The 24,055-nt window shown below is 56.7% G+C and overlaps 1 protein-coding gene across 1 annotated transcript in view; it reads right to left on the bottom strand.

Annotated features, from left to right (window-relative positions):
* The window catches only part of CMIP (c-Maf inducing protein), a 208,567-nt gene that overhangs the window by 9,223 nt on the left and 175,289 nt on the right, over positions 1-24,055 (bottom strand). The window contains exons 8-15 of the mRNA XM_036909352.2: positions 22,907-23,010; positions 21,229-21,333; positions 16,005-16,358; positions 7,907-7,972; positions 6,589-6,615; positions 6,245-6,293; positions 3,700-3,807; positions 1,178-1,294 (exon numbers count right to left, since the gene is read on the bottom strand). Coding sequence (XP_036765247.1) covers positions 1,178-1,294; positions 3,700-3,807; positions 6,245-6,293; positions 6,589-6,615; positions 7,907-7,972; positions 16,005-16,358; positions 21,229-21,333; positions 22,907-23,010 — 930 coding nt within the window. The remainder of the gene's footprint in view (positions 1-1,177; positions 1,295-3,699; positions 3,808-6,244; positions 6,294-6,588; positions 6,616-7,906; positions 7,973-16,004; positions 16,359-21,228; positions 21,334-22,906; positions 23,011-24,055) is intronic.

Below are 24,055 nucleotides of genomic sequence, written 5' to 3'. Positions count from 1 at the left end.
AATGATACACACTCGGCCTCAGAGGGTTGGCAGAGTCCCAGAGACAGGACACCTCTTTGTACCCTAGTCCTTCCCTGGTGCTGGGCACACCGGAGGTGTTCAGGACATGCTTGCTGAACTGAACTGAAGCCCCAGGGCACACCTGCCTCCTTGCGGGGGCTTCGGGCATTTCCCTAGGTGCCCTGTCCTTCCAGCCCCTGCTGCCTGGGACCAACACGCTGGCAGCCCTGCCTCAAGCTCCCCTTCCTGACGACATTCCCCTGACCAAGGACAGCACACGCAGCCTCACGTCGCGGCCTGCCTGCCTCCTGTCCTGTGGGCATCCCTCTCCCGAAAGCCCCTCATGATGCAGTGAGGACAGGCATTTGGACGGACCCCCAGCTCCTCACCAGGGTCTTCGGGGACTTGCTAGGCTCCTCCTGCACAGCCCCCCGCGTCCCGAGCCTCACACCCCCTTGTCTCGCCATGTTCTAGCCACCCTGGCCCCCCGCAGCCACAGGTCCTGGCGTGCCTTGCGCCTGCCTTTGCTGACGCCTCCTTGGTCCTGGGTCCCACCCTCACTACCACACTGGCATGGGAAGCTCTGGTGGCCAAATTCCGACATCCCTCCTACTGAGAGGTGGAGTCTAACTGCTCTCCCCTCGACTACGGGCCGGCCGCGGTGACCTCCTTCTAGCAGGTACGATTGGGAGGAAGTGATGTTTGCTTCTGCCCCGTCTCCTTTTGGACGGCGGCTCTGGGAGCCTCAGGTGTCTGGGGACTTTGGGGGAGATGGAGACAAGCAGGTGAGAGGTGATGGGAGGGGCTCCTTGGTGTGTGGGATGCTACGACCCCAAGGCCACTCCAGCCTCCCCATGGGACCCCAAGTGAGAGCTGGTCAGCTGAGCCCAGTCACCACAGATCTGTGTGCAAAGTAAATATTGTTTTAAGTACCCATTTGCGGGCTATCTTATGTAGCAATAGACAAATGGAACAAAAATCTTTCCTGACCTCTTGGACCAACACAGATCACAAGCGACACTGATAGACTGTTTGGGGAGCGCGGGCGCTCCCCAGGGCTTGGGAGGCCGGGACGGCACCTGCGGGCCCCCAGCTCCTCAGCAGCCTGGGCTCCATCAACAGGGACAAAGGACCAAGTGGGGAGCGGCCTCACCGGGCACCCAGTCCAGCTCCTCACCTCGACCATGGTCTGGTTCCCCCTCAGTGCCAGGAGCATGCAGGGTCCCAGCTTGTTTTCTGCCAGGGACAGCAGGAATTTTTTGGTCTTGTAACAGGAGCCCATGAGGATGTGCACCTGTGAGGGGAGACAGTGGGTGAAGGAAGGGCAGTGAGCGCTGTGGGGCCAAGGCCTGCGGGGCCTGCCACTCGCATGCCAGAAGGATTCGGAAACCAGAACACCCACCCCACCTCCCCATCAGGACACTAGATCTGAAACAACCACCAGCCCCTCCCGGGGGATTCAAAAGACCCCTCCCTGATGCATGTGACATGGGTGAGCCTCCGGAACTCTGTGGTGGGTGCATTAGGCCAGGCACAAAATGTCCGATTCTGTGGGATTCCACTCTCGTGAGGTCCCTCGAGCAGCCAGGCTCACAGGGACAGAGAGTAGAATGGTGGCCCCAGGGCTTGGGGCGGGGTGGGCAGCGAGTGGGGACAGTTTCCATCTGGGAAGCTGAAAAGTTCTGGAGACGGATGGTGGTGATGTTTGTAGAACAGTGTGAATATACTTAATGACGCTGAACTACACCCTTAAAAATGGTCAAGATGATAAAATTTATGTTATATACATTTCACCCTCCCTCTCCTGAACACGCACACACCCCAAAGCGCCCCTCCTCTGCTCCTCTCAGGACTCTGCTAATATTTGGCCCTCTGGGGTCTCAGCACCGTTGAACCTGGTGGAAACTTCTGGGCAGCCCTTCCCAGAGGTGCCCCAGCCTCACACTCGGGCAGGGAAGGGCATGGAGACCGCCCTCCCCTCCCAAGCCCTCTGTGAGCTTCGAAGGTATTCTGCCCCTGAGATACAAGAACTGGCAACTTCTACCCCATCTTGGGTCACATGTGGGACAGCCATTAAGAAATGCATGTTTTTCTCAGCTGCATCTAGAGCCAGAGCTCTCCCCCAACTTCATGCAATATCGAATGCCCTTCTGTGGCCGGAAGCGGCAGCTGAATCAAGGGGACCTCTTCCCGGCCATGTGTCCCCAAGGATATGACACACTGCTGCCCGCTTCCTTCCCCATGTGTTTTTTTCTATCCCATCATTAACAACTCAGGCACACAAATGCAACTGCTCAGGCTGGGGTGATGCCAGCTCCTGAGTTCTCTCACACTGCGTCCCTTCATCGATGCGTGGGGGTGGGGGGCACCCAGCATTGCCATGGGGAAGCTGTGACATCAGAAAAACCCCCATTAGAGGTGAGAAAGAGGTGATGTGTGCAGGCAGGCAGCGGCATTCCAGGATGCACAGGGCAATCGAAAGGGACCTGTCGGGTGGCGGGTAGAGTGGAGAGCAAGCACATAAGGGAAAGAACCTAAAAATAAGCCCAGTTCAAGAAAAGTCCCAGAGGCAGTGCCTGGAGCCGTGGTCCCTGCATGAGCATCACTGCTGAGTTCACCGTGGATAGCTCTGTGAGCGGCTCACCCTGCTGAACTGGCCGCCCTGCAGAGACAAGAACCACCACAGCCGTCACCTCCAAGCACAGGGCCAGCATGGCTGGGCACCTCGCAGCCATTACCAGGAGCAATCGCCATGGTAGTCCCAGGAAACTAAAACACTCCGTATTTTACTGACTAGGAAACCAAAGCCCTGAGAGGCAAGTAAGAAGCCCAGGGCCATCGAGCTGGTGCAGAGCAGAGCCGGGGTCTGACCAGGTCTGGCTGATGCTCGTGCTTCCTCCTGTTTGGGAGTGTGCGTGATCACAGAACTGAGTTTGTGTTGTGAGCAAGCAGTGAAGTCAAGGTCGCCAATCACCTGGAGGAGCATCTGCCCTTGAGGAGGGGAGTCCAGGCCTCCTTTCTGGAGGTGGGCACTGCAGAAGAAGGGCCTGGGTCTAGACAGCGAGGTCTGGGACCAATGGAGGGACTCGGGGCTGAAGGCCTGTGTGACCTCAGGCAAGCCACGGCACCTCTCTGGGCCTGCCTCAGTGGAGGTGTAGATCAGGGATAGAGTTCTGCAAAGATTAAGACATAGTGCACACGTGTGTCCGACACAGGGCCTGGCAGAGAGAAGGTCGGGAAGTCTCCACAGGTGCAGGTACTGGTTTCATGGCCTCAGCCCTCTCATCTCCAACAAGGATCTCATGGCAAGGATCGGATGTGCTGGTGGCTCTGCTGCACCCTCACACCCCTGTGCACGTTAAGGGCTCAGAATGTAATGTGGACACTACAATTAATTGTGAGCTCCGGCAGTTAGCCTAGGCCTTCAGCTGCCTCATCTGTAAAACGGGGTAATAGTTAAGTGTCATCGCCTCCCAGAGCTGCGTTGGGGCAGGAATCTCAGGCCCCCAGCTCATGCTTGCTCAGGTCCTCGGAGGTGAAAAAGTGACACCGGTGGTGGTCACCGTCACCATCTTCATCATTAGCCTCGTTTTAGCCTGGACACCTCCAGGCTGGCTGCAGTCAGCACAGGTAGCTCTTCCACTCGCCGGGAGAGCCGGCCGGGCACCCGCAGGCCGGCAGGGGGCCTCGCCCACCTACCATGCTGGCGAAAAGCTCCCCATCGTCGTCGCAGGCCACCCCTCCGGGGCTGTAGAGCTGAAACCAGCCGTCTTTGCCGGCCCGCACGCTCAGCAGGCACGAGTGGACCTGCACGGAGGAGAGGGCACGTGGGTCAGGTCCTCGCAGACCCATAATCCACACATGCAAACGGGAAAGGCCCGGGCGAGTCCCACAGTGGGGACCTGCTGAACTTTGTTTAATCCAGTGCCTCCCAGCCTTCTACTCAGTTCCATGGAAGTCGTTTTGGGAAAAGCTGTGGTACCCACAAACTGGGGAGCTCCAGCCACTAGCCACCAGCCCCACAGGATGGAGCACAGGACCGGTTTGGACAGTTGCCCCAAATAAAAGCAAGTCTGTGGTCAAATCTGAGGAGACAGGCTCAGAGTAAGCACTGACTCAGCTCCAACCCCCACTTCGCCCTGTGGCTTTTTGGGGGGCAGGGGGCATTTCTTTCTCCCCCGTTCTGTGTCTCTAACTCCTGGGTCTCTTGCTCTCTGCCCTCATCTCTCTCAGCCTCTGGCTCCACTCACTCTCCGGGTTCTGCTCTCCCATTACTGCCCCTCCTCCTGGGCGTCTGTATGCCTCCCTCCCTCCCGCTTCCCGGCTTCCCCCTCATGGGCCCCAGCCCCTTGGTGGGTCTCTGTCTCACTAATGTCTCTCTGGGACTCTGCACCCTCCCTCACGAGGCCTCGTCTGCATTTCCATCTGGGTCTCTGTCCCAGGCGGGGGCGACGTCAGTGCCCCACACATGGCTCAGGACTCTCAACCTCCTTCCCAGAGCTCTGTGCCAGTGCGCACGTGTGCGTGTGTGCAAACACGTGTGCACGTGTGTGTCCGGGAGGGATTCCACATCCACCCAGGCCCCAGCTGTAACTGCAGAGGAAGGGAGAGAGACAAAGGCCTTTGTTCCTGATCCTACTCCCCGTCCTCAGAAGAAAACTGAGCCAAGTGGCCCTTCGCTTCCTTCAGGGATGAAGGACGGTTTGCTGCCAAGAGTCACTTACTCACAGATATTCAACTGATCACAACCCACACAAAGCAAACAGAAAACAGGCGGTGGGGCTTTGATTTTTCCCTCTGAGTTGGAAGAATAGCAAATGTCAACTTGTCAAAAAAATGAAGAATGACAAGTCTAAAGCGCGATTCACAGACTACAGCAAAGAATTTATAGGAAAACAACTTTGCCTTCATTTAGGAGGAAGAAAGGAGGGGAGAGAGAGAGAAGAGTGAGGAGGAAGACAGGACAGAGGCGAAGGAGCCTGGAGAGAAAAGCAGCGCGGGGAGGAGAGGGGCTGCGGGCGAGGCCGGGGCACGAGGCCCCTGGAGAGCTGGGGCCCCGGCCGGCTCGGAAACTCCCCTCCCGGCACGTGGCCCTGCCTCTCCCCTCTGGGAAGCACCTGGCACCACTTTCATTCAGCTTCAAAGTTTGTGTCTGAAATAAAGGCTCACTTTCCAGGGGAATTCTGAGAATCTGTCCTCACATGTGGTGAGGAACAGCTTAGTTTAAGAAAAATGGAGACTCTCACTGGTCCCTGGCTGCTTAACAGCTCCCTGTCCACCATTTCTGCTTTTTCCCATTGCCCCTGAGGATCTCTTTTGTAATCAGGGTTTAGAATCATGGTGTTTTAGAGCAGGACCCTTCTAGATCCTTCTAGAACTAGGTTTTGCAGTGTGGCTTGAAGAGAAATATTTCAGTTCCATCAAGAATAACTCCCTCCTCCCTCCTTTCCCATCCTTATCCTCCTGCTCCGCCGGGGGTGACTGGGCCCAGGTCTGTCCCTGCCTGAAGCCAGATCCCGTCACACCCCAGAACCCAGGTCCCTGGAGGCCGTGAGCTCCCGGGGCCGGGCAGTGTTCTGCTCAGCTCTGCTGCCCCGCCACAGCCAGGTGCCAGTTGTATGTACCGGGTACGAGACTTGGGGATGTAACTCAGACCCAGCAGGCGGGTAATCCTGACGAGCAGCCCTAGAGTTGGCGTGAGGATTAAACGCGAAGATGCAGTGCCGGGTGCGGGGTGAGCACCGATCACGGCCGGCGGCTCTCAGGACGTCGGTGGGATGGGAGGCGGCCCAGCCGTGCTGGGCGGGAAGGCTGCCCCTGCCTGAGGCCCGGCCGTTGGAGGGACAGGAGGCCCCTTCGGGAGCCCCTGGCCACCATGCCCAGGAAACGGAAGCTGACTCTGATCGCCGCCCTGGTAACGTCCCTGGCCGCCGATTCTCAGAACCAAGGATCCAGGGCTCTCTAGGAGCTGGCTGGGGGCCCTGGTGCCTGGCCGCCCTCAAATTCTGAGGAGAGACCCCCAGCTGGTGGGAAACCACCTCTGGTTAGTCTGAGTTTGCAGTAAAACACTGACATCAAGGGCAGGCGTGACAGCTGGGTGGAGGGTGTTTACGGCCCAGGCAAGGAGCCTTGGTGAGCTATTCGGAACGCTGTGGGTGACAAGGGGGACCCGTCAGAGCTGCAAAGGCTCCAGGGGCCCACCCGTCCCTGCTGAGGCAGGAGGGGGTCGGGAGGGAGGCCTCACCTCTTGCCGCGGGTCCTCCGCGAACCTCTGAATCACGTACTTCAGCTCCCTGAAAGAGACAGCGTGGGGCAGAGTCACTCCCAGGGTCCTGGCCACAGGTGACCAGGCTGTAGGTTCAGCAGGAGGCCAGGTAGGGCAGGGGAGCCTGGCTGAGCTGACAGGACCAGGACACGTCTAGACGGGCCTGGACATGTCCCAGGAGGGCTTCCGAGGGGCCTCCGTGGCCTCCCGGAATCACGGAACAAGAGAAGGGGCTGGAAGGAGGGCAGCTGCCCGGGGACAACTCTGGGACAGAGGACATTCCTACCAGAGGAAGGCAACGAGGGCACTGCCCCAGTACTCACTTGGTGAATTTCTCGTGTGCGAGAGCTCTGTAACAAAAGCAAAGGGAGAACGCAGTGAGCAGGGCTGTTCTGAAACAGTGCAGTGATTCAAACCCTCTCTGGGGACATCCAGGCTGCATGTCTGACTTGAAGAATTAGAGGAATTGAGAATGAAATACTGACATTTTGTCTCTACCTGAAATTGCAGAACAAAGGCCTCCTTTGATGAGGCAACAGACTGTAGTAACGTGAACAGGCTGAGCCCCCCATGGCCCTCAGGTCCCACGCCTGCAAACAGCAGTGGAACTAAGCGGGTGTGTGTGAGCATGTGTGTCTGCATGTGGGCACCAGGCACCCAGGTGTGCTTGTTAATTGCTCCAAAATTCAGGTGCGGCTGCACTAATTACCACCGCACATTGACTAATTACCACCGCACGTTGAGGCGGCAATCAGGGACCGTTCTCCAGGCGAATTGCATCATGGGCGCACTGTCGAGCATGTCCCCGGGGCTGGGGACAGCAGCTATGGCCAATGACGCCACTGCTCTTTGGAGGCGGCGGGGGCTCTCAGGAGTCAGATTTCTCCAGTCTTGGGTCCCGGGAGCCCTGGGGAACAGCCAGGCCAGCAAATGGGGCAATTACTGAATGTAATGTCCCCCTCGGAGAGCAGCATTTCATAAACACAGGCTCGTTACCTGGCTCCCAAGGGAGCCCCGAGCTGCCTCCTGAGGCCTGGCTTCTTCACATCTGTCAAAACACAGGCCTGGAGGCATTCTGGGCCTGGTTATTTAGACAGAGCCTTCTCCTCAGGCCATTATCCAGACAGTTTTCTCCCTGTCTTTCCTGTGAGAAATCCAGCATCAGGGTAAGGGCTGGCAAGAGAGAGATACAAGGCCCATTTCTGGTCCAATTCTGTGGAGCATGAGCTAGTAATCGTAATGGGCGTAAGCAGCGCATCGCTGTACGGCACAGAAAGCAGCTCCACATGCATCGTCTGCTGGTTTTTGCTATGGTCTCGGAGAGGATAGACAGGCATTTCTAACCCCATCTGATGATGCACAGTAAGGGTTGCTGACTTCTCTGCAGAAGGCACGGTGGGGAGGGCTCGTCTGCATTCTTAGCTCAGAATCCTAACAATGCAGTGAAGTTATTTTCCCATTTCCCGGGGGGGGAGGTTCCTCCTGGGGGTCCCACAGCTGAGGCCCAACATCATCTCCCGTTCACGTTGTTTCCAGTGTGACATGGTGCAGCCCATGATGTGACCGCCCCCTGCTATGTCCCTGGTGGACAGAGGTTTTCCTCGCAGGTGGGAAGGTTCTGGAAATGTGCATGGGACTTACTCTTTGGGGAATGGAATGGGTTGAAGCAAGCTGGCCAGAGATGGTCTCCAGTCATCGTAGTCCGACCTAGAAGGAGCAGGGGCGACAGTCAGGTTTGGTCTGGACAGGGAGAGGATTATGGCGTGCTGTCACGGATGCCAGAGACGGGGAGAGTCTGGTACAGACTCACGCGGCACCGACTCTACTCTAGCCCCCTCAGCTTCCAGGGAGCCAGGAGGCCCTGTGCCTGCTGTCCACAGCATGGCCAACAGGCCCGACAGGCAGAACCTGTCCAGAGACTTCCTCATGGCGACCGAAGGGCCAGCCATCCAGCTCGCCTGGCGTTCATCTCTGCCTCTGAATCCGAGCTGTCGTACCGCTGTTCCTTCCACCTTCTGAACTGTTGGGGTGTTTGGGGCTGAAATGTTTCCTCGCAAACTCATACGCTGAAGTCCTACCCCCCAGCACCTCAGAATGCAACTGTATTTGGAGGTGGGGTCTTTGAAGAGGTGATTCGGTTAAAATGAGGTTACATGGGTGGGCCCTGATCCAATCTGACTGGTGCCCTTCAAAGAAGAGATTGGGACACAGACACACCCAGAGGGACAGCCCTGCGAGGACCAAGAGCATGGAGGAGACAGCTGCCTACGTGCCAGGGAGAGGGGCCTCAGAGGGACCACAGCCACCCGCATCTTGGAGAAAATACAATTTCTGTGGCAAGTCACCCACTCTGCGATTTTACTGGAACCTGGGCTGACTAATACAGAGAGCTTAGGTTGGGAATGCAAAGCCAGCCTCATCTTTGAGCAAAACTGAGTGGTAAATTTATAGACTGATTCATAAAAAATAAAAATTACATGCTGTTTATTTGTTGTGTGGGTCAACCCTCCTGATTTACAGGGTACTTCTATTCTCGTGTCCTGAAAAACAGCTTTTTTAAAATCACCACTGGTAAGACAGTACTAACCGTGGAATAATAATAGTAACAGATATAATGGTGATGAATAGCAGCTACCATTTTGTCAATGTGTTGAACATGCACTGCATTATGCCAAGAGATGTACTTCTGTTCATTTCCTCTTCGTAATGGAGTAAATATAATCAGCCTCACATAACAGACGAGGAAACCGAGGGTCAGACAAGGAACACTGGATGAATGGTAGTGACCTCTGCACCAGGCTGGGACCCACTGTGTGTTGGGCCTGCCGAAGTCATGGAATCGGCCAACCAGGACACGAATCCGTAACACAGGCAATGGGCGAGGTGGCCGCAGAGCTGTGCCACTGAGAATGGTCACCGGAAGGGAAGCAACAGCTTCGGGGCCACTGCCTGCTTCCTCCCCCTAGCCCCCAGCCCTAAGCACAGCTTCTGAAAGAAGCAGCCTTTTTCTGCAAACTCCACCCTAAGAAGCCAGGAGGGGCAGGGGCAGGCAAAGAATGTGTGAGCATGGCAGTGCCTCAGCAGAGGCAGGCCGGGCCTCCAGCAGGCACCCGAGTGCACGATTTCCCCATTAACACTCACAGATGCCGCCACACATACAACCACACTACTTGTAGGTGAGCAAAACGAAGGCTCAGAGATGTTCTATATTCACACAAGTCACCCCCTGGTGGTTTGGATTTGACCTCAGGCTCTGAGGCCATGGCCCCTGACTCCCCACCCAGTGCCTCTACTGTCTGCCCTACAGCCAGGCCCCAACCTGGGCTCCCCCATCTCTCTGGCTTTGGAGTCTTTGCTGAAAACCCACAGGCAGCCAGCACTCACCCACCAGCCTAAGCGAAGCCAGGCATCTCTGAGGTCCCAAAGCTTCAACCCCTGCCCCAGGAGCGAGGCGCTGGAGCAGGGCCCGCCCACGCTGTGGACTCTCTGGGAGCTCTGGTGCCCACACACCCGGGGAGGGGCTGCGTCTGATCTCCACACCTGGTGTGGGGGGCACCAGGCCTGGCAGATGGCTGATGCCCGGGAGAGGGTTGAGCTGGGGACCCAGCGCACACTGGGTATGGCCAGTGATACAGCTGAGGTCCGAGGCTCACCCTGAGTAGGACGAGACATGGCCAAATATCTGTTCCACAGAACAGTGTGTTGCCTGTGCTCCCCAGTGCTGGGCCCCGTGAGAAGCTGAGGTCAGCACAGGGGGTCTGGATGGGGACTCTTCTTCCCTCAGCCCCCCAGCCTGGAGCTCGGCCTTTAGTCAGCCCCACTGCGGCAGCTCACGCAGGCTGGGGATGGGATGTGGGGGACAAGACAGACGTGCGTCCTCGCCTTCCCGGCCCAGCTCCAAGTCTACGGCTGGCTCCTGGCCCTGCTCCAAGAGCCTGGTCCAACCAGTTAGGGGTGCACAGGAGGTGTGCTGGGCAGAGGCTGGGAGGCGAGGTGTCTAGGGGTTGGCCGGGCCCAACGGATGGAGTGTGGGATCCCTGTGGTCAGCAGAGGGCCTGCCCTGAGGCTGTGAGAGGTCTGGCTGCCCACCCCCAGGAGGGAGAAGACAGCCAGGCCCTCCCTGGGCTCAGGGAGAGGAGGTGAGGCACCTCAGCTGTCCTGAGGGTCTCTGACAAACCTCGGGTGTCAAGCACCAAATAATCCTCAGATTAACAGGGCCAGGCTGGCTCTAGAACTCCCATTTACAAGGAGAAATGGAGGTCCAGAGAGGCCAAGCCACCTGCCAAAGATCACAGAGCTACTAAGGCAGAAGCTGGGCTTCATGAGGCTCTGTGAGCATGAGGCCCAGGAGAGTGGATTAGAGCCCAGATGGTTGAGGACTGCCTTTCTCTTGCTGGGGTGGGGGTGGGTGACACCAGGGACAAGCCAGACAGGTGATAGGGTGGACAAGGAAGTGGACGGACAGTTCTGAGGACCTGGGGCAGCACCCTGACCCAGCAGAGACACAGCACATGCTCAGCAGAACTGTAACCCAACTAGACAGGTGTTGCCTAAACCAGAATGCTGAGCTGTCCCGTGGACGAGATGCGTCCTCCCAGCACACCGTCTCCCCGATTCACAGAGCTTCCGCATGGCATGGGGGGAAGCTGCCCTGCCCTGCAGAACAGCAGCTGCTGTACAGCCCGAGGGCGGGTGGGCCGTGCGAGCCCCCGAGAAGCCAGAGGCCCCAGCACATGGCCCAGGCCGGGCAGGCCTTGCCCCAGTGGCTGCACACATGAAGCCGGAACAGAAGCCCAGGGCTCTTGGGCCCACAGCCCAGAGAACCCAATGTGGTGGCTCCTCGAGTGGGTCAGGGGTCCTTAAAGGGACTCCCAAGGGACTGGGGAGAGCAGCAGGACATCCATCAACCTTCCAGAAGACCGTGAGGGAGGCACCTATGTAGCCCTTGATGCTCAAAAAGCCCAGGGTGTGGGCAGGAGGGGTGAGTTGGGGGCACCTTTCATTCCACTTTGCTCCTGCCATGCAGACATATTTGGAAATATCTACTCCCTCAAAAGGCAAATAGGTGGCCCAGGGTCTAAAATCAAGACATGAGTATCCATTATCACCAAGGCTGGGGACCTGGGCCAATCCTCCCTCTCCACCTGCCCTGCCATCCATCGGGGACCTTCCAGGGCTGGGGAGCAGCTCCGCGGGCTCAAATACTCCAGGGGGTGTCCAGTTTCTACAGAGTGGCCTCTGAATTCCAAGGAATTCACATTTGAAAACTTCCAAACAGATCGTCTCTGTATATGAATACACACACACACATTCATAAACATATCGCTGCTGATCTGCTTCACCTAAAACCTCTGCCAGAAGCCCTCCCATGACTGACAGGGAGGAGAGCTCCTGGCCCGGCCTGGCCACTGACTACCAGCAGCTGGGACGATGCTGGCACACATGAATTCATCTAATTCTCCAGGCAGCCCTGAGAACCAGAACGCATGGACAGGGATCTCCATCCATTTCACAGCCGGGAAACTGAGGCTTGGAGAGGTGGTCATTGTCCAAAACTACGATCAGCTAAATGCCAGGGATGGAGTCTGGATCCGAGTCTGGCTGACTCCAATGTGTTCAACGAAGGAGGCGGTCCCACCACCCATTCCTTTCCAGGCACACAGCTGTGACCCTGAGTGCCACTGGGAAGGCGGGGCCCGCGGACCTGAGGAGCGGCTGGCAGTGCGGTGCCCAGCGCCAGAGGATGTAGGCGAGGAACAGGGACCATTGGCTGGGTCCCAGCTGTCCTTCCCCAGCGTCTCGTCAGCTCCCAGCAGCGTGCACGTACTTTGCGCTGGCTCACGGCCCCTCTAGCCCCCCTCCATCTCAGGCAGCTGACACTCCTTCAGCCACTGCTTGTCTGACAGGGTTTCCACGCCCACAAACAATCCCCCTTCCCTTCACCAAACTCCGGGTGTTTGGGCCAGTGGAGCTGCGGCATCTTCCCTGGGCAGGACTGTCCTGGGATGTACGGCATTTCCCGTGTCCCCTCCCTGGCACCTGCCTTCTACATTCTAGTCACACATCCTAGTCATTAGGACAACCCCAAGTCCGTCTGCATCCTCCTAAAGAGCCCCCTAGGGTTGAGGGAACTTCCAGCTCACCATGGGCCCATCAGCCTCTTTAAAATCCGGTGTTTGCAAGATAACAACTAGCCAGATTTGAGCTGATCAAGAAAGAGGTGGCCTGCCCACCTGTCCCCACTGAGGGTTGCACTTTGCTCTTCCTGGATGAAGAGCGTCCCCCCTGCCTGTGGCCTCACGAATGCCAGCCGCTTCCCACACTCCATCCCACCACAGGGTAAGGTCACTGTGTCTGGTAGTTGGTGCTACTCAGATACAGAGGAACTGAGAGCAAGAGGCCGGTCGGAACCCTGGCACTCACATACAGCGGGCCCAGTCTCAGTCTGCAAGAAGTGTCTGGTGAAAGGACATATACAAAGGGATTCGGAAATGTCTGAGCTGCACCCAGGGGCCCAGCAGGTTAAAAGCTGGACTTCAAGCTACTACAGACCTGAACCTGCTCTGTTGGGTCCCAAGTCCACATTCTTCCCATTGTACCACCCAGCCTGGGCCTCACAGGCCAACTTCAGTGTCAACCTTGACACCCTGCTGGGCATAGTTTCTTTCTAAGGGTCTCCAGAGAACTTCCTGTGGCTTACATTAGGTGTCAAATTCTAAGGCTGTGTGGGCCTTCCTATGGGAACAGGACTCAGAGGGGCCATGCCTGCTGCGGCACCCGGCTGTGGGTGGGCCACACTGCCCACATGCCCCTCCCTGAAGGAGCAGTGCCCACTCTGGTGGGCCAGGTTGGCCAAGCTGGGCCAAGGCTCTAAGTGTGATTTCCCTGGCCCCCCACCATGCCCTGCTAGGACCCCTCAATTCCGCTTGAGAGCCTCTCATCTTTCATTCTGTACACAGAATTCCCATTCAGAGCACTCCTATTGACAACGGCAGCCCAGTGACGGGCCAGCTCTGGGAAGGTCCTATGTCACCTAAATTCTCCTAATAGCCCCTATGGGGAAGACACCCATTTCCCAGACTAGAAAACTGAGGCCCAGAGAAGCCAACAGTGCTGTCTGCAGTGGCACAGAGGTTATGGCCACATTTCCTCAGTTCTCAGGTCCATGCTTCTTGCAGTCCCAGCGTGCACTAAATGATGTATTAGGATTTTTCCCATTCAGAGTGCTGTTACTAAATTAATGATGCATTTTACTCCCAACGGTATCTAGGAAACACACTTGTAACCAGAAAGTATAGTAACTCCCATGTGCCCAGGGTTTGCACCTGCAAGGTGTCTGCGCTGTGTGGTGCCTAGAACCAGGCCCTCTATCTCACCTTCAACTCCCTGGGGGGCAGCTGTGACTCAGGACGAGCAACTTGCCCAAGGTCACAAACTGATACAGGATCCGGGGCCCTTGAACTCAGCAGGATGTCTGGAATCTGTGCTTTTCCTAATGTATCACATTTCAGAGCACTCTGAGCTGCACACATGTTGTGGATTCAACATGCCTGAGACCCTCCAGTGGGCCAGGGACTCGAGCAGGCAGCAGAGTTAGAGAAGGAAAGTTGCTAAGGGAAGGAAGTTATGCAGTCTAAATTGGGTTCTGAGCTCCCCTAAAACAGGCTCCCAGAAGTATAAGCCCTACACTGTGAAGACCTCCGGGTAGGGTGCGAGATGCTGCCCCAAGCAGAGATCAGGAACACCAGCCGCCTCGCAGTGGGCAGCCCCCGAGCAGGCCCCTGATCCCCACCCACGCCCTGGCAGCTGGGTGATGCGGGCAGGCAGGAGGTCTGGAAGCAGATCAGGGAGAAGAGAATCCTCACTCATGACCGTGTTTATGAAGAAGAAAAAAGGGTGTGTCAACTGCGTGATGAAACTCAAACGCTGAGTGCTTAATGAAACATGAGTCAGGTCCAAGCCGGCAGAGCACCTGGGTGCTTCAGGTGTTTGCGGAGGACAGCCAGAGTCCGGGGGTCAGGAGGAGCAGGGCTGTCCCTGGCCTGGTGGGCCCTGCCTCACCCAGGGCAAGGAGGAGACACAGGCCATTGCAGACCTGTCCCTCGGACGGCTGACTACCGCACCTGGAAAAAAGTGGGGATTCCCTGCTGCCTTAGAGAACTGAGACTGACATGTGTCCATCACAGGTGCCGTGGGCCTTGCTTTCAGAGCACAGTGGGTACCCATAGGCGCCTCCCAGCCTGACTCACCAGTTCATCAGGCACCTCCACGCCTGCAGACCATGAGCTCACTGGGGGCAGCAACATGCTCATGAGAGAGGCAGAGCAGAAACTGCACAGCCATCACAGTGACACAGGGACTCAGTGAAACCCCAGCAACACTGATGGCCCAGAGCCAGGCCTTCCCCTAAATCAAAGGGCCCTGGTGCCCGGCCTTCAGAGAGGCTCTGTGTGTCGATCCGATGTGACCACATGGTAGTATCTCCAATCCTCCTGCAAAACCCACCCCACCACGGGCCACGGACCACACCTGGGAATGCCAACTTCTGGACTCAGTCCTGGGACAGGAGCAGAACTCCGTCCCCAAGGACAGGGCTTGTGGGCTGGGTGGGGAGGCATCTGGCTTCTCCAGACTAAGTGGCCCATGGAACCACAGAGCTCGGCACAGGCAGAAGGGAGTAGCCAGTGACCTCCCTCCACCTGGGGCTCCAGGAGCCAGGCACACATGAGTTTGACATAGGTCTGGATGGTACAGATGTGATGGCAGAACTGGAAAGACCCTTGGGGTCAAAGAGTAAACCGCTCCCTCCCTCCACACCCCCCACTGCCCTCAGGGAGAGGCTGGGACAGGCCCCGAAGCACCTGGCTCAGAAGTGGCACCACCCAGAGCAGACCTAGGTCTCCTGGCCCTTTTCCCACCAGCCAGGTCTGATCTACATGCTACACTCCCTTCCTGGCCCCTCGGATGAGGCTGGGGGTCAGAGGTGCGGGAGGCACACTGGAACTTGACATTAAATACACCCCAAACACACAAAGTATGCATGGACCACAAACCCAGAAACATACTCACATGATGGCTCTTGGGCATATCTGCTCACACAGAGAAACACACACACACTCTACCTCTTGTGCACAGAGGCTCATACCCACATGTGTGCACTCACAGCCCCTCAGGCACAGAAGACACATACATAGGCCCCTACAGAGAAATGCACACACCCCACATCCAACTCCTATATGCAGACCCAGACACACATTGGGCTTTCATGCCTGCACACACCCAAAGCCACCTCACATACAAGGAAGGACACTCACAAACCTGGAATGAACCCACATCCTATTCAACGTGTAGTCACACACACACACTCACAGGTACATGGTAGATATATGCACTCACATACACATTCCCAGACTCACGGACACACGTATACATTATGCTGCACCCAGATAAGCACATCTGTACTCCCCTAGCCCTGCACACACACATTCTCATGAACACAGTGTATGTTCAGACATATACCTGCCCTAAAGCTGTGCCCTCACACCCTGTATCTGCATCCTGTGCAGCCATACTTACACTTATTCGCCCCAACTTGTGTACACACTCTCACATGTGTGCACACACACGTTCAGCACGCCCACCCTTGCATGTCTTGAACCAGCAAAGACGGGGGCACCCAGCTCCAAAGCCAAGCCTCCGTCCCCCATCCTGCTGGTGACAGGAACCCGGGGACACTCACAGCAGCTTGAGGATTTCCACGTAGCAGCCGAGCGTGCGGTCGGCCTGGGGGCCCAGCTCGATGCTCAGGGTGCTGCAGGCGGGGCTGACCATGAGGCAGTCGATGAGGTTGGGCTCGCTGTCATTGCCCACACTGGCCGTCAGCGCCGGCTTGGCAGTGCTGGTGTGCTCCACCTCCACATGGATCTCGCTGGAGGCCACGACCACCGACTTGAGCCGCGCCTCGGACAGTGTGGCTTCCTGAGACACCAGGTCCGGGCTGGGGTGCAGAAGGCGCAGAGGTAAGGTGGGCTTCCGGTCGCAGGGCTGCTGGCAGCCGTTGCGGATCTCCTTCAGGCTTGGGGAATTGTCGCGGCTGGGGAAGAGGCAGGGGGACGCATGAGTACAGGCAGCTGGCACCACCTTCGGAAGTCGCCAAGCGGCTGGGAGGGCTTCGGACGCGCCTGGCAACCTGCCTTAATGCCCTCTGGCCACCCAGCAAATACTTGGAGAGTGTGCTATGGCATCCCACTCCCCTGGTGAGGGAACAGGCTCAGGCTCGGAAGGCAGCTTGCTCAAGGTCTCAGGACAAGGACAGGTGGAAAGGGCTTCCAAACCCAGGCTGGGTGTCACTAGCACACGCTGTGTCCCAGCACACAGCGCAGTCAACAAGTATTTGCTGAGCAAATGAGTGAATGTCAATCTCTACTCAATACCCTTAAGGCCCTCGGCGTTTACTTCCACCAAGACCCCTTCCCTGCCACCTCCCTGACACACCCATGAGACCTCCTAAGCATCGTCACTGGGGTCGCCACTGGTGGGCTAACTGCCTCCTCTCCCCACGGCGCACCCTGCCCTCCAGGGCAAGGCCCAGGCTCTGCCTCCCCTGCCCTGCCCTGCGGGGAGAAAGCTCCACATCTGCTCTCTGCTTGTGAACCCACTTCACAAGGATGCCAGACCCCAGATTCCCATCTCCTGGAGTCTGCAGGGCCCTCCTGTCCACAACACCCCCCAGGCAGGTCAGGATACTGTGCCTGGGGGGTGTTGTGGACAGGAGGGTTCTGCAGACTGAAGGAATGATGCTCCTGCAGGGCACAAACAGGTGCTGAGAAAAGAGCTCTACAGCATTGCCAATGGCACATTGTCAGGGAAATGCTGGGCCAGATGATGAAATCAGAACTCTTTCCTGCAGGACTTGTCAGAGTCTTGAGACTGGTTAAAGCCCCTCCTCAAGGGGTGCTGGCAAACATGACTGGGAGGGTGCATGGGAGGAAGGTGATGTCAGCAGTGGGTTCCTTTGCTGGTGCCCTCGGGCCAGCACAACACTCAGCACTGTCTCACAGCCCACACAGACACTCTCAGCTGCCTCTGATGGCGAGGATCACCAGCACCAGGTTACAGATGAGGAAAGAGAGGCCCAGAGGTCCAATGACCCACCCTTGATCACACAGCTTATAAATGGAGGGGGCTGAGATTTAAAACCAGGTTTTTGACTGGAAAGCCCAGCTCCTCACCACCACATTGTCTCCTAAGGTCTTGTATGTTTCCATGCAGGTTCTCCCCTCCAGGAAGTCTTCCCTGATTTCTTCTGTCGGCTGCCCTCACCCTTCCTGCCCCTGAACCAGAGCTTTCCTCTACTGGCTGCGCACCAGCATCCTTGAAGCACTTCTAAACCTCCTGAAGCCCAATTAGAAAGGAATCTCTGGGGTGGGGCCCGGACACCAGTAACTTTAAGGCTGGCTCCCTGTGTGTAGGCAAGGCTGAGTCCACTGTTTCAAGAGACTCAGAGCATCATAGCGTGATCATAAACAGCTTTCATCCAGTCCCTCCCTAAGTGTGCCACACGTGTGCCCTGTACTTCCAAAGAGATGCATGCCCATCTTCTGTACAAGGACTGGGCCGAGTGAAGGACTTGGACCAAACACATGAGCAGAGGGCCTGAATTTGTCCGGCATGTGACGCAGGCCAGGTCTGTGCTGAGGTCGCCAAGGGTATTTAATAAATACACTTCAGACTTCGCTGGGAAAAACAAACCCATCAGTTAAGAGTCTGAGAATTCTATGGTCGATAGAAAACTGTGTGTGGTCCGTGGGGGAGGGTGGTGTGACTGTCTCCGTGGGTTCAGAGTTAATTTGCTACCCAAACGCTCAACACTCCATTTCCCTTTGTTTGCCTTTGCTGGGATTTAGAAGTGGATTTTCAAGGCTGTTTGGTTCAGATCGGGTGATTTTCCAGCAAGCTACACTAACCTGGGTCAAGTTGTCTGTTCTCTGGTGTGTGAGTACATCATGTGCCCGCTGAGCACCACTGACAGGCGCAGGCGACATCATGGGGCTTCTACCTCCCAGGGCGCTGACCACCGGGGTGGCATGGCCCTGTGCCCAGGAGGGGTCTCACAGCACTGCAGCCCTCAGGGTGATTTCCTGGAGGAACTCACAGCATCTCCAGGAACCCAAACTCCTGTGGGCTCTGAGGGGGCTGGGCTGTTTTGAGCCAGGAACTGGGGCCAGCCTGTGCAGGAGGCCCTCTCTATGCTTTCCCCACCCTGGGCACCTGGGTGCAACCACCACCTACTGGTGCCCTGAAGGTCACGTGCCCACCCAGCCCATCCTCCAAGCAGCAGCAGCCAGAGGGGACTGTGGAAAGCGACGTCTCACCAACGGCCTTCTCTGCTCAGAACCCACTGGCGACCGACCGCACCGCACTCAGAATAAAAGCTCCACAGTCGTAACGGGCACTGCTCTGCCACCGGGAGCGCGGTCCCCACCGGCAGCGCTGGCATCACAGGGAGTCTGGTAGGTGAGCAGTGTCTCAGGCCCATGCCCAGAGCCCCTGGACCTGAATCTGCACTTTAGCACGACCCCCTGGAGGTGGAGGGATCCTGGCTTGGTGGCTGGCTGATGAACATGCTAAAAGCTATGAGGACTGGGTCATAGGGCGTATATATGTTGAGCTTTCTGATTTTGTAAAGCCTCCCTGGTGACTGATATGCAGCCAGTATTGAGACTCCCTGGCACAGACCATGATAATTACACCTCTAGCTTCTCCCACCAGAGCCCTGATCAAACTGTACCATTGGCTACTTGCTCACTCACTGCCCAGGCCCACCACCCATGGCTACACTGTCCACTCTAGGAGGGCAGCGGCCCCACCCAGCTGGTCCACTTCTGCACCGTCAGCACCTGGCACACGGGGGCCCTCACTGAACCAGTGCTGGGAAGATGCGAGAAGGAAGAAGCCTGGCTCCTGCTGCCCCTGGTCCCTTATCAGGGCAACAGTGTGTGTGGCTCCTAATTCTGGTTCTTTCCAGCTCTGCCCTTCTCCTGTGGAGCGAGCCGGGAGAGAACTCCAGCGTCCCTCTGCTTCCTTCCGCCAGCCAGGGAAACCCTGCCACAGGGCACCTGGGCAGGGCACTGGAGAGGCAGAGGGAAAACTCTGCGAGAGCCGTTTCCAGCTCCTGCCCTTGCCCTCTCCAGAGGCGCAGCTCAGGCATCCGTGGGGCAGGCCCAGGGAGGCCGAGATGGGCAGAGGCTTGCAGAGGAGAGGAGTGCCCGAGGGTGTGGGCCACTCCTGAGGCTCCTCCTGCTTCCTGGGGCGGCCTGAGTCGGCGGCGCACGCAGGTCAGCTCCAGAGCGAGTGTGCGAGGCCCACGATCCTGTGTGCCCCGGGATGCTGGGATGGCTGTGCAGGCCATGCAACACCCTCTGACCTTTGTCTTCTTCTCCTCTGGCTTTAATGTAACATGCTGATGGCCATACAACAGGCACCTGGGAATGGCCGGCGTGACATCTTCCTGTCCTGGCCCCAGGGATACTATCACCTCTTTCTGAACAGGCAAACAATTCAAGATTGGACATGGTCCCTGTTGAATATCAAGACCTGGGCAGAGGATATTAAAAATAGTAATGCTCCCTTCTCAAGCCCTGTCATAAGGAAATGTCTCCTTCTTAAGGTTCTTTTGCAGCCCCTTCCCCAAGAACTCAAAGTACAGTGTTGGTTTTAGAAGCCCTGTTTGTACAGGGTTTGTGACTCAGAATGCTCTGCTGCCTTTTCTTTAAGGACTGAAACGTACCCTTGCTGTGCCCCCTGCTCTGTGCTGCCTAGACACATCTGGCCCCCTTACGGTTGTGCAGTGCACCACCTGAGCAACTCAGACGGGGTGGCTCAGCAGGTGCCAGCGGTGTGGCCTGCTCACCAGAGCCCCTCAATGACCTTAGAGGTCACTGTGGAAAGTTCTCTTCAAACTAATGGCATCTGCGTCAGTCTCATCCCAGGAGTGATCCTCATCCAGGGGAGAAAGGGAGCTGGGAAGTAGCTACCCCAGCGTCACCATCCCTCAGAGGAATGACTGTGACACGTGTTGCACCCAGTCTCTTGGGAGGTCTCAGTGGGGCGTGCTCACCTGCTCACGTGCCCACCTGTTGATGAACACAGACTCGCTGGCTGTCCTCCTCTGCCGGGCCCCTCCCAGGGCTTCCTGGGTAACTTCCCTAATAAGCTGCTGCACCCAAATCCAGAGGCACTTGAGGTAGTGGCCCTGCACGCCCTCTTCCGGCCTGCCACACTGCCCTCCACACTGCTCTGCTCTACTGATTCCACGGCGTGTCGCACCACCTGACAACCCTGCACCTGCACTTGTATGTTTTCTGCCCCAGTAGAGCAAAAGCACCCAGAGGGACTCCGTGCTCTCCTTTATCCTGGGCACTTAAATGTGTGCCAGTGCAGAGCAGGTTCTCAGGAACACATGCAAACCATGGGCAAGAGAAAATCTGAGTTTGGGTAACTGTTGAACCACTATGTATATACTTGAAACCATATAAGATGGCATATCAATGATACTTCAATAAAAATAAATAAATAACAACTCGAGATTTACAAAGACAAGGTAAACAGAGAGCAAACCTCACCATCACGTGCATGCAAATGCACATACAAGCCCCCCATGTGTCACGTGTGCCAGGTGGTGAGAAACCTTCAGAATAAAACACTTGTTCCCAAAGCCAAGCCAACACTGCGGCCCTGCAGCTGCCAGTGCTGATTTGCGGGGTTTGCTTTTCCAGTCGCATCGCCGGGTTCTGGGTCCTAGACTCAAGGAGCTCGTGGGATCTGGCAAACACACTTGAGGCGGGCCCAGTGCAAGCCATTCCGCCTCCCTGGCCTGGTCAGGTGTGTACACGCCACCATCCCTGGGGACTCAGCCCCTCTCTGTCTCCACCCAGACTGCCCCGGTGTGGGTGGTGACTGACCTGTTGATGAACTCTTCATAGCAGGAGTAGATGGCAGCCAGGCACACGGCCACCAAGTTGGGCAGGACCCGGGGGTGGGGGCAGTGCCCCGTGGGGCCGTGCATGCTGGAAAAGAACAGAGGGCAGGTTGAGGCGGGGCTGCAGTGGGGCGCCCACAGCAGGGAGGTGGGGGGCAGGATGCTGGTCAGCCACGGCTTGGGGTGCTGCTGTGTGCTGTGCGGGGCACCCTAGGCCCTCGGCTGGGGAGCTGGCAACACGGGGATTGGGCCTGCCATGGGCAGCAGCAGTGAGCCCAGTTCCAGGCCGTGGGCTCCGGCTGCAGCAGGCCCGGGCTCAAGTCCAGCCAAGCAGCCTTGGCAAACTACTTAAACTCTCCACTCTCAGTTTCCTTAGCTATAAAATGGGGACAACGGGCCACTCATCAATGGCTTACAATAAGGACCAAGTTTTCTAATTCATGGGAAGACTGAGCATACAGTGGCCATATATCCTGGGACAGTTGCATTCTGTCAGGGGCTCTAGAATAATTATTCATAATGCCTCATTTTACTCTCAAAAGTGGCCTGCTTTGAAAGAAGAATCATTATGGTCTCCCTGGCATATGTCTGGGACACCGTTGCTACATCCTCCATAAGGTGCCAGCTCCTGTTACTTATATTATGGCTATTTCTGTGCCTCAGTTTTCTCGCCTGTAAAATGGGGCTAACCCCCTACTCCCAGAGCTGTTTGGGACCTGGAGATAATATGTGTTACATTCCTGGAAATTTGTTGTGGCCACTGGGACTAAGAGGCCAAACCTGAAAAAATTTTGCAAACCACAGTTGGGTGCTTTAAAAGGATCCCAATGTTGCCTGGGCTCCAGCAGAAGGACACACCATTTGGGTTTGGAAATGCTCTGTGAGTTTCAGGTCGAGTACATTTAGGAGATACACAGCTTCGGAATTGTTAACAGGTCGATTTGGTTTTCTTAAAAAATGAGAAGAGCCGTGACAATGACCACTGAGTGCTCCCATCACATCTATGCACTCCTAGCGCTTTACACGTGTGAGCACACCGAATCCTCATGTTAACTGCACGCAGTGGGTACCATGGTGCTCATTTCACAGATGAGGAAACTGAGGCACAGACAGAAAAAGAAAAAATCAAAGCAAAAGCCACAGCCCCTCCCCAAGTGCCAGAAGGGAATCAGAACCAGATGTGGCTCGCTCTTGGCCAAGTTCGGGAGGTGGCTGTTCCAGTCCCCAGTGATGACTCTCCACAGCCACCAGGGGACCGTTTCCTACACACCCAGCACCTGCAGCCCAAGGGTGTGGGACCTGTGCAAATACTTGTATTATTTAGGATCATTACCATTTCCGGAGTTCCTACTGAGCACCAGGCACTCTGTGAGGGGCTTCCTTATCTATCATCTTATTTGGCTGCATAATCACCACCCCCAACCCAAGACAGTGGAGGAAACAGGACCAGAGAGGTACAGCAACTGGCTCAATGTCACAAAGCAAGCACCTCAGACCACACGTTGTCATGGGGACCCAGGAGACCCTCACAGTTGAGACGCTTGGGGCCTTTGGACACTAGTGGCTCTGCTCTGGGCATCGATGGAGCCAGTGGTTCTGCAGTGAGGAGGTAAACTGGGTCACAGGCCAGGGGAGGGAGGGGGTGCGGCCGGGAGACCCACCTCTGAATGAACTTCTTCACCACCTCCATCCCCGCGTTGAGCTCATTCAAGGCAAGGATGTACTCCTGAGTAAACAGCCTCAGTCGCGGGCACTTCCCAAAGTCCTGCAGAGAGAGGGCAGAAGTAGCAGCCAGGACACGCAGCAGAGGTGGCCAGGGGCCTGGGAGGCCGTGGGGCCTGCTCGGCCTGGAGCTGCTCGTGAAAGGCAATGGGAAGACACCAGCCATCTCCTCTTTCTACATTTTTCACTTCAAAGAGCTGGCCCTGCCACCCTCTTGCTTTGATGGCGGTCTGTGGAGATTAGGGAATATCCTGACATGGAAGGGCTTTTCGGCACTTGTAGCCAGTCAACCCTCTGGCATGGCAACAACCCACCCATGTGGCAGGCATCAGCGTGCCACACAGACGTCCTCAAAAAAAGCAAGTGGCCAACCTGGGGCTTCCCTTCTGCATGACCACAAGGGGTCTGCAGATGTCCAGCCAGATCCCCAACAACCCTCGGGGAAGCTGCCAACTCTTCTGCAGCCGCCTGAGAGCTTCTGGGCCCCCAGCCTCCTGTGAACCATTATCTGAGGCCACTCAGCACAGCCAAGTCAGGAGATGCCCTAATCTGGGGCCCCCAATTTTGGCAGGGGTGGAGGAACTCTGGGACTCCTGGGGACACAAGGGCAGTGCTGGACAAACGTAACTCCTCTTGTTCCCAAACACCCTCAGTGAAGAGGCACCTGTTCCTACTCCTGAGCAAGAGTGCAGGAAGGTGGCCGAGACATGGATGTGGCCCTGGGCTGGGGATGGTCCCCAGGCACAGGGTCCCAGGGGGCACCCTTTTGCACCCACTGGGCTCCAGAACTAAACTAAAAGATGTTTGATGACCTCATCCACTTGGAACAATATAGAAAAAGCACCCTCAAAAGGCTAAAGCCTAACCAAGGACAGAGGACTCCCGCCTGGCCCAGTGCACCACACTGAGACTGACGTTTCCTGGGCTTCCCAGGGCAGCACGACAACAGGGGGTGACAGAGCTCCGCTAGGCGTGGAAAGACCAATCTCCATGGTGGCTGCTGACTCAGGGGCTTGTCAGCATAGAAACACAGACACTGGCCAAAGAGGACCCTGCAGCCATTCCCACGTCCACAGTCAGGGACCTGC

This window comes from Manis pentadactyla, chromosome 15 (genome assembly GCF_030020395.1).
Source record: "Manis pentadactyla isolate mManPen7 chromosome 15, mManPen7.hap1, whole genome shotgun sequence".
NCBI lineage: Eukaryota > Metazoa > Chordata > Mammalia > Pholidota > Manidae > Manis > Manis pentadactyla.
The sequence above is the reverse complement of the archived record's forward strand: the minus strand, read 5'-3'. Positions and strand labels throughout refer to the sequence as shown.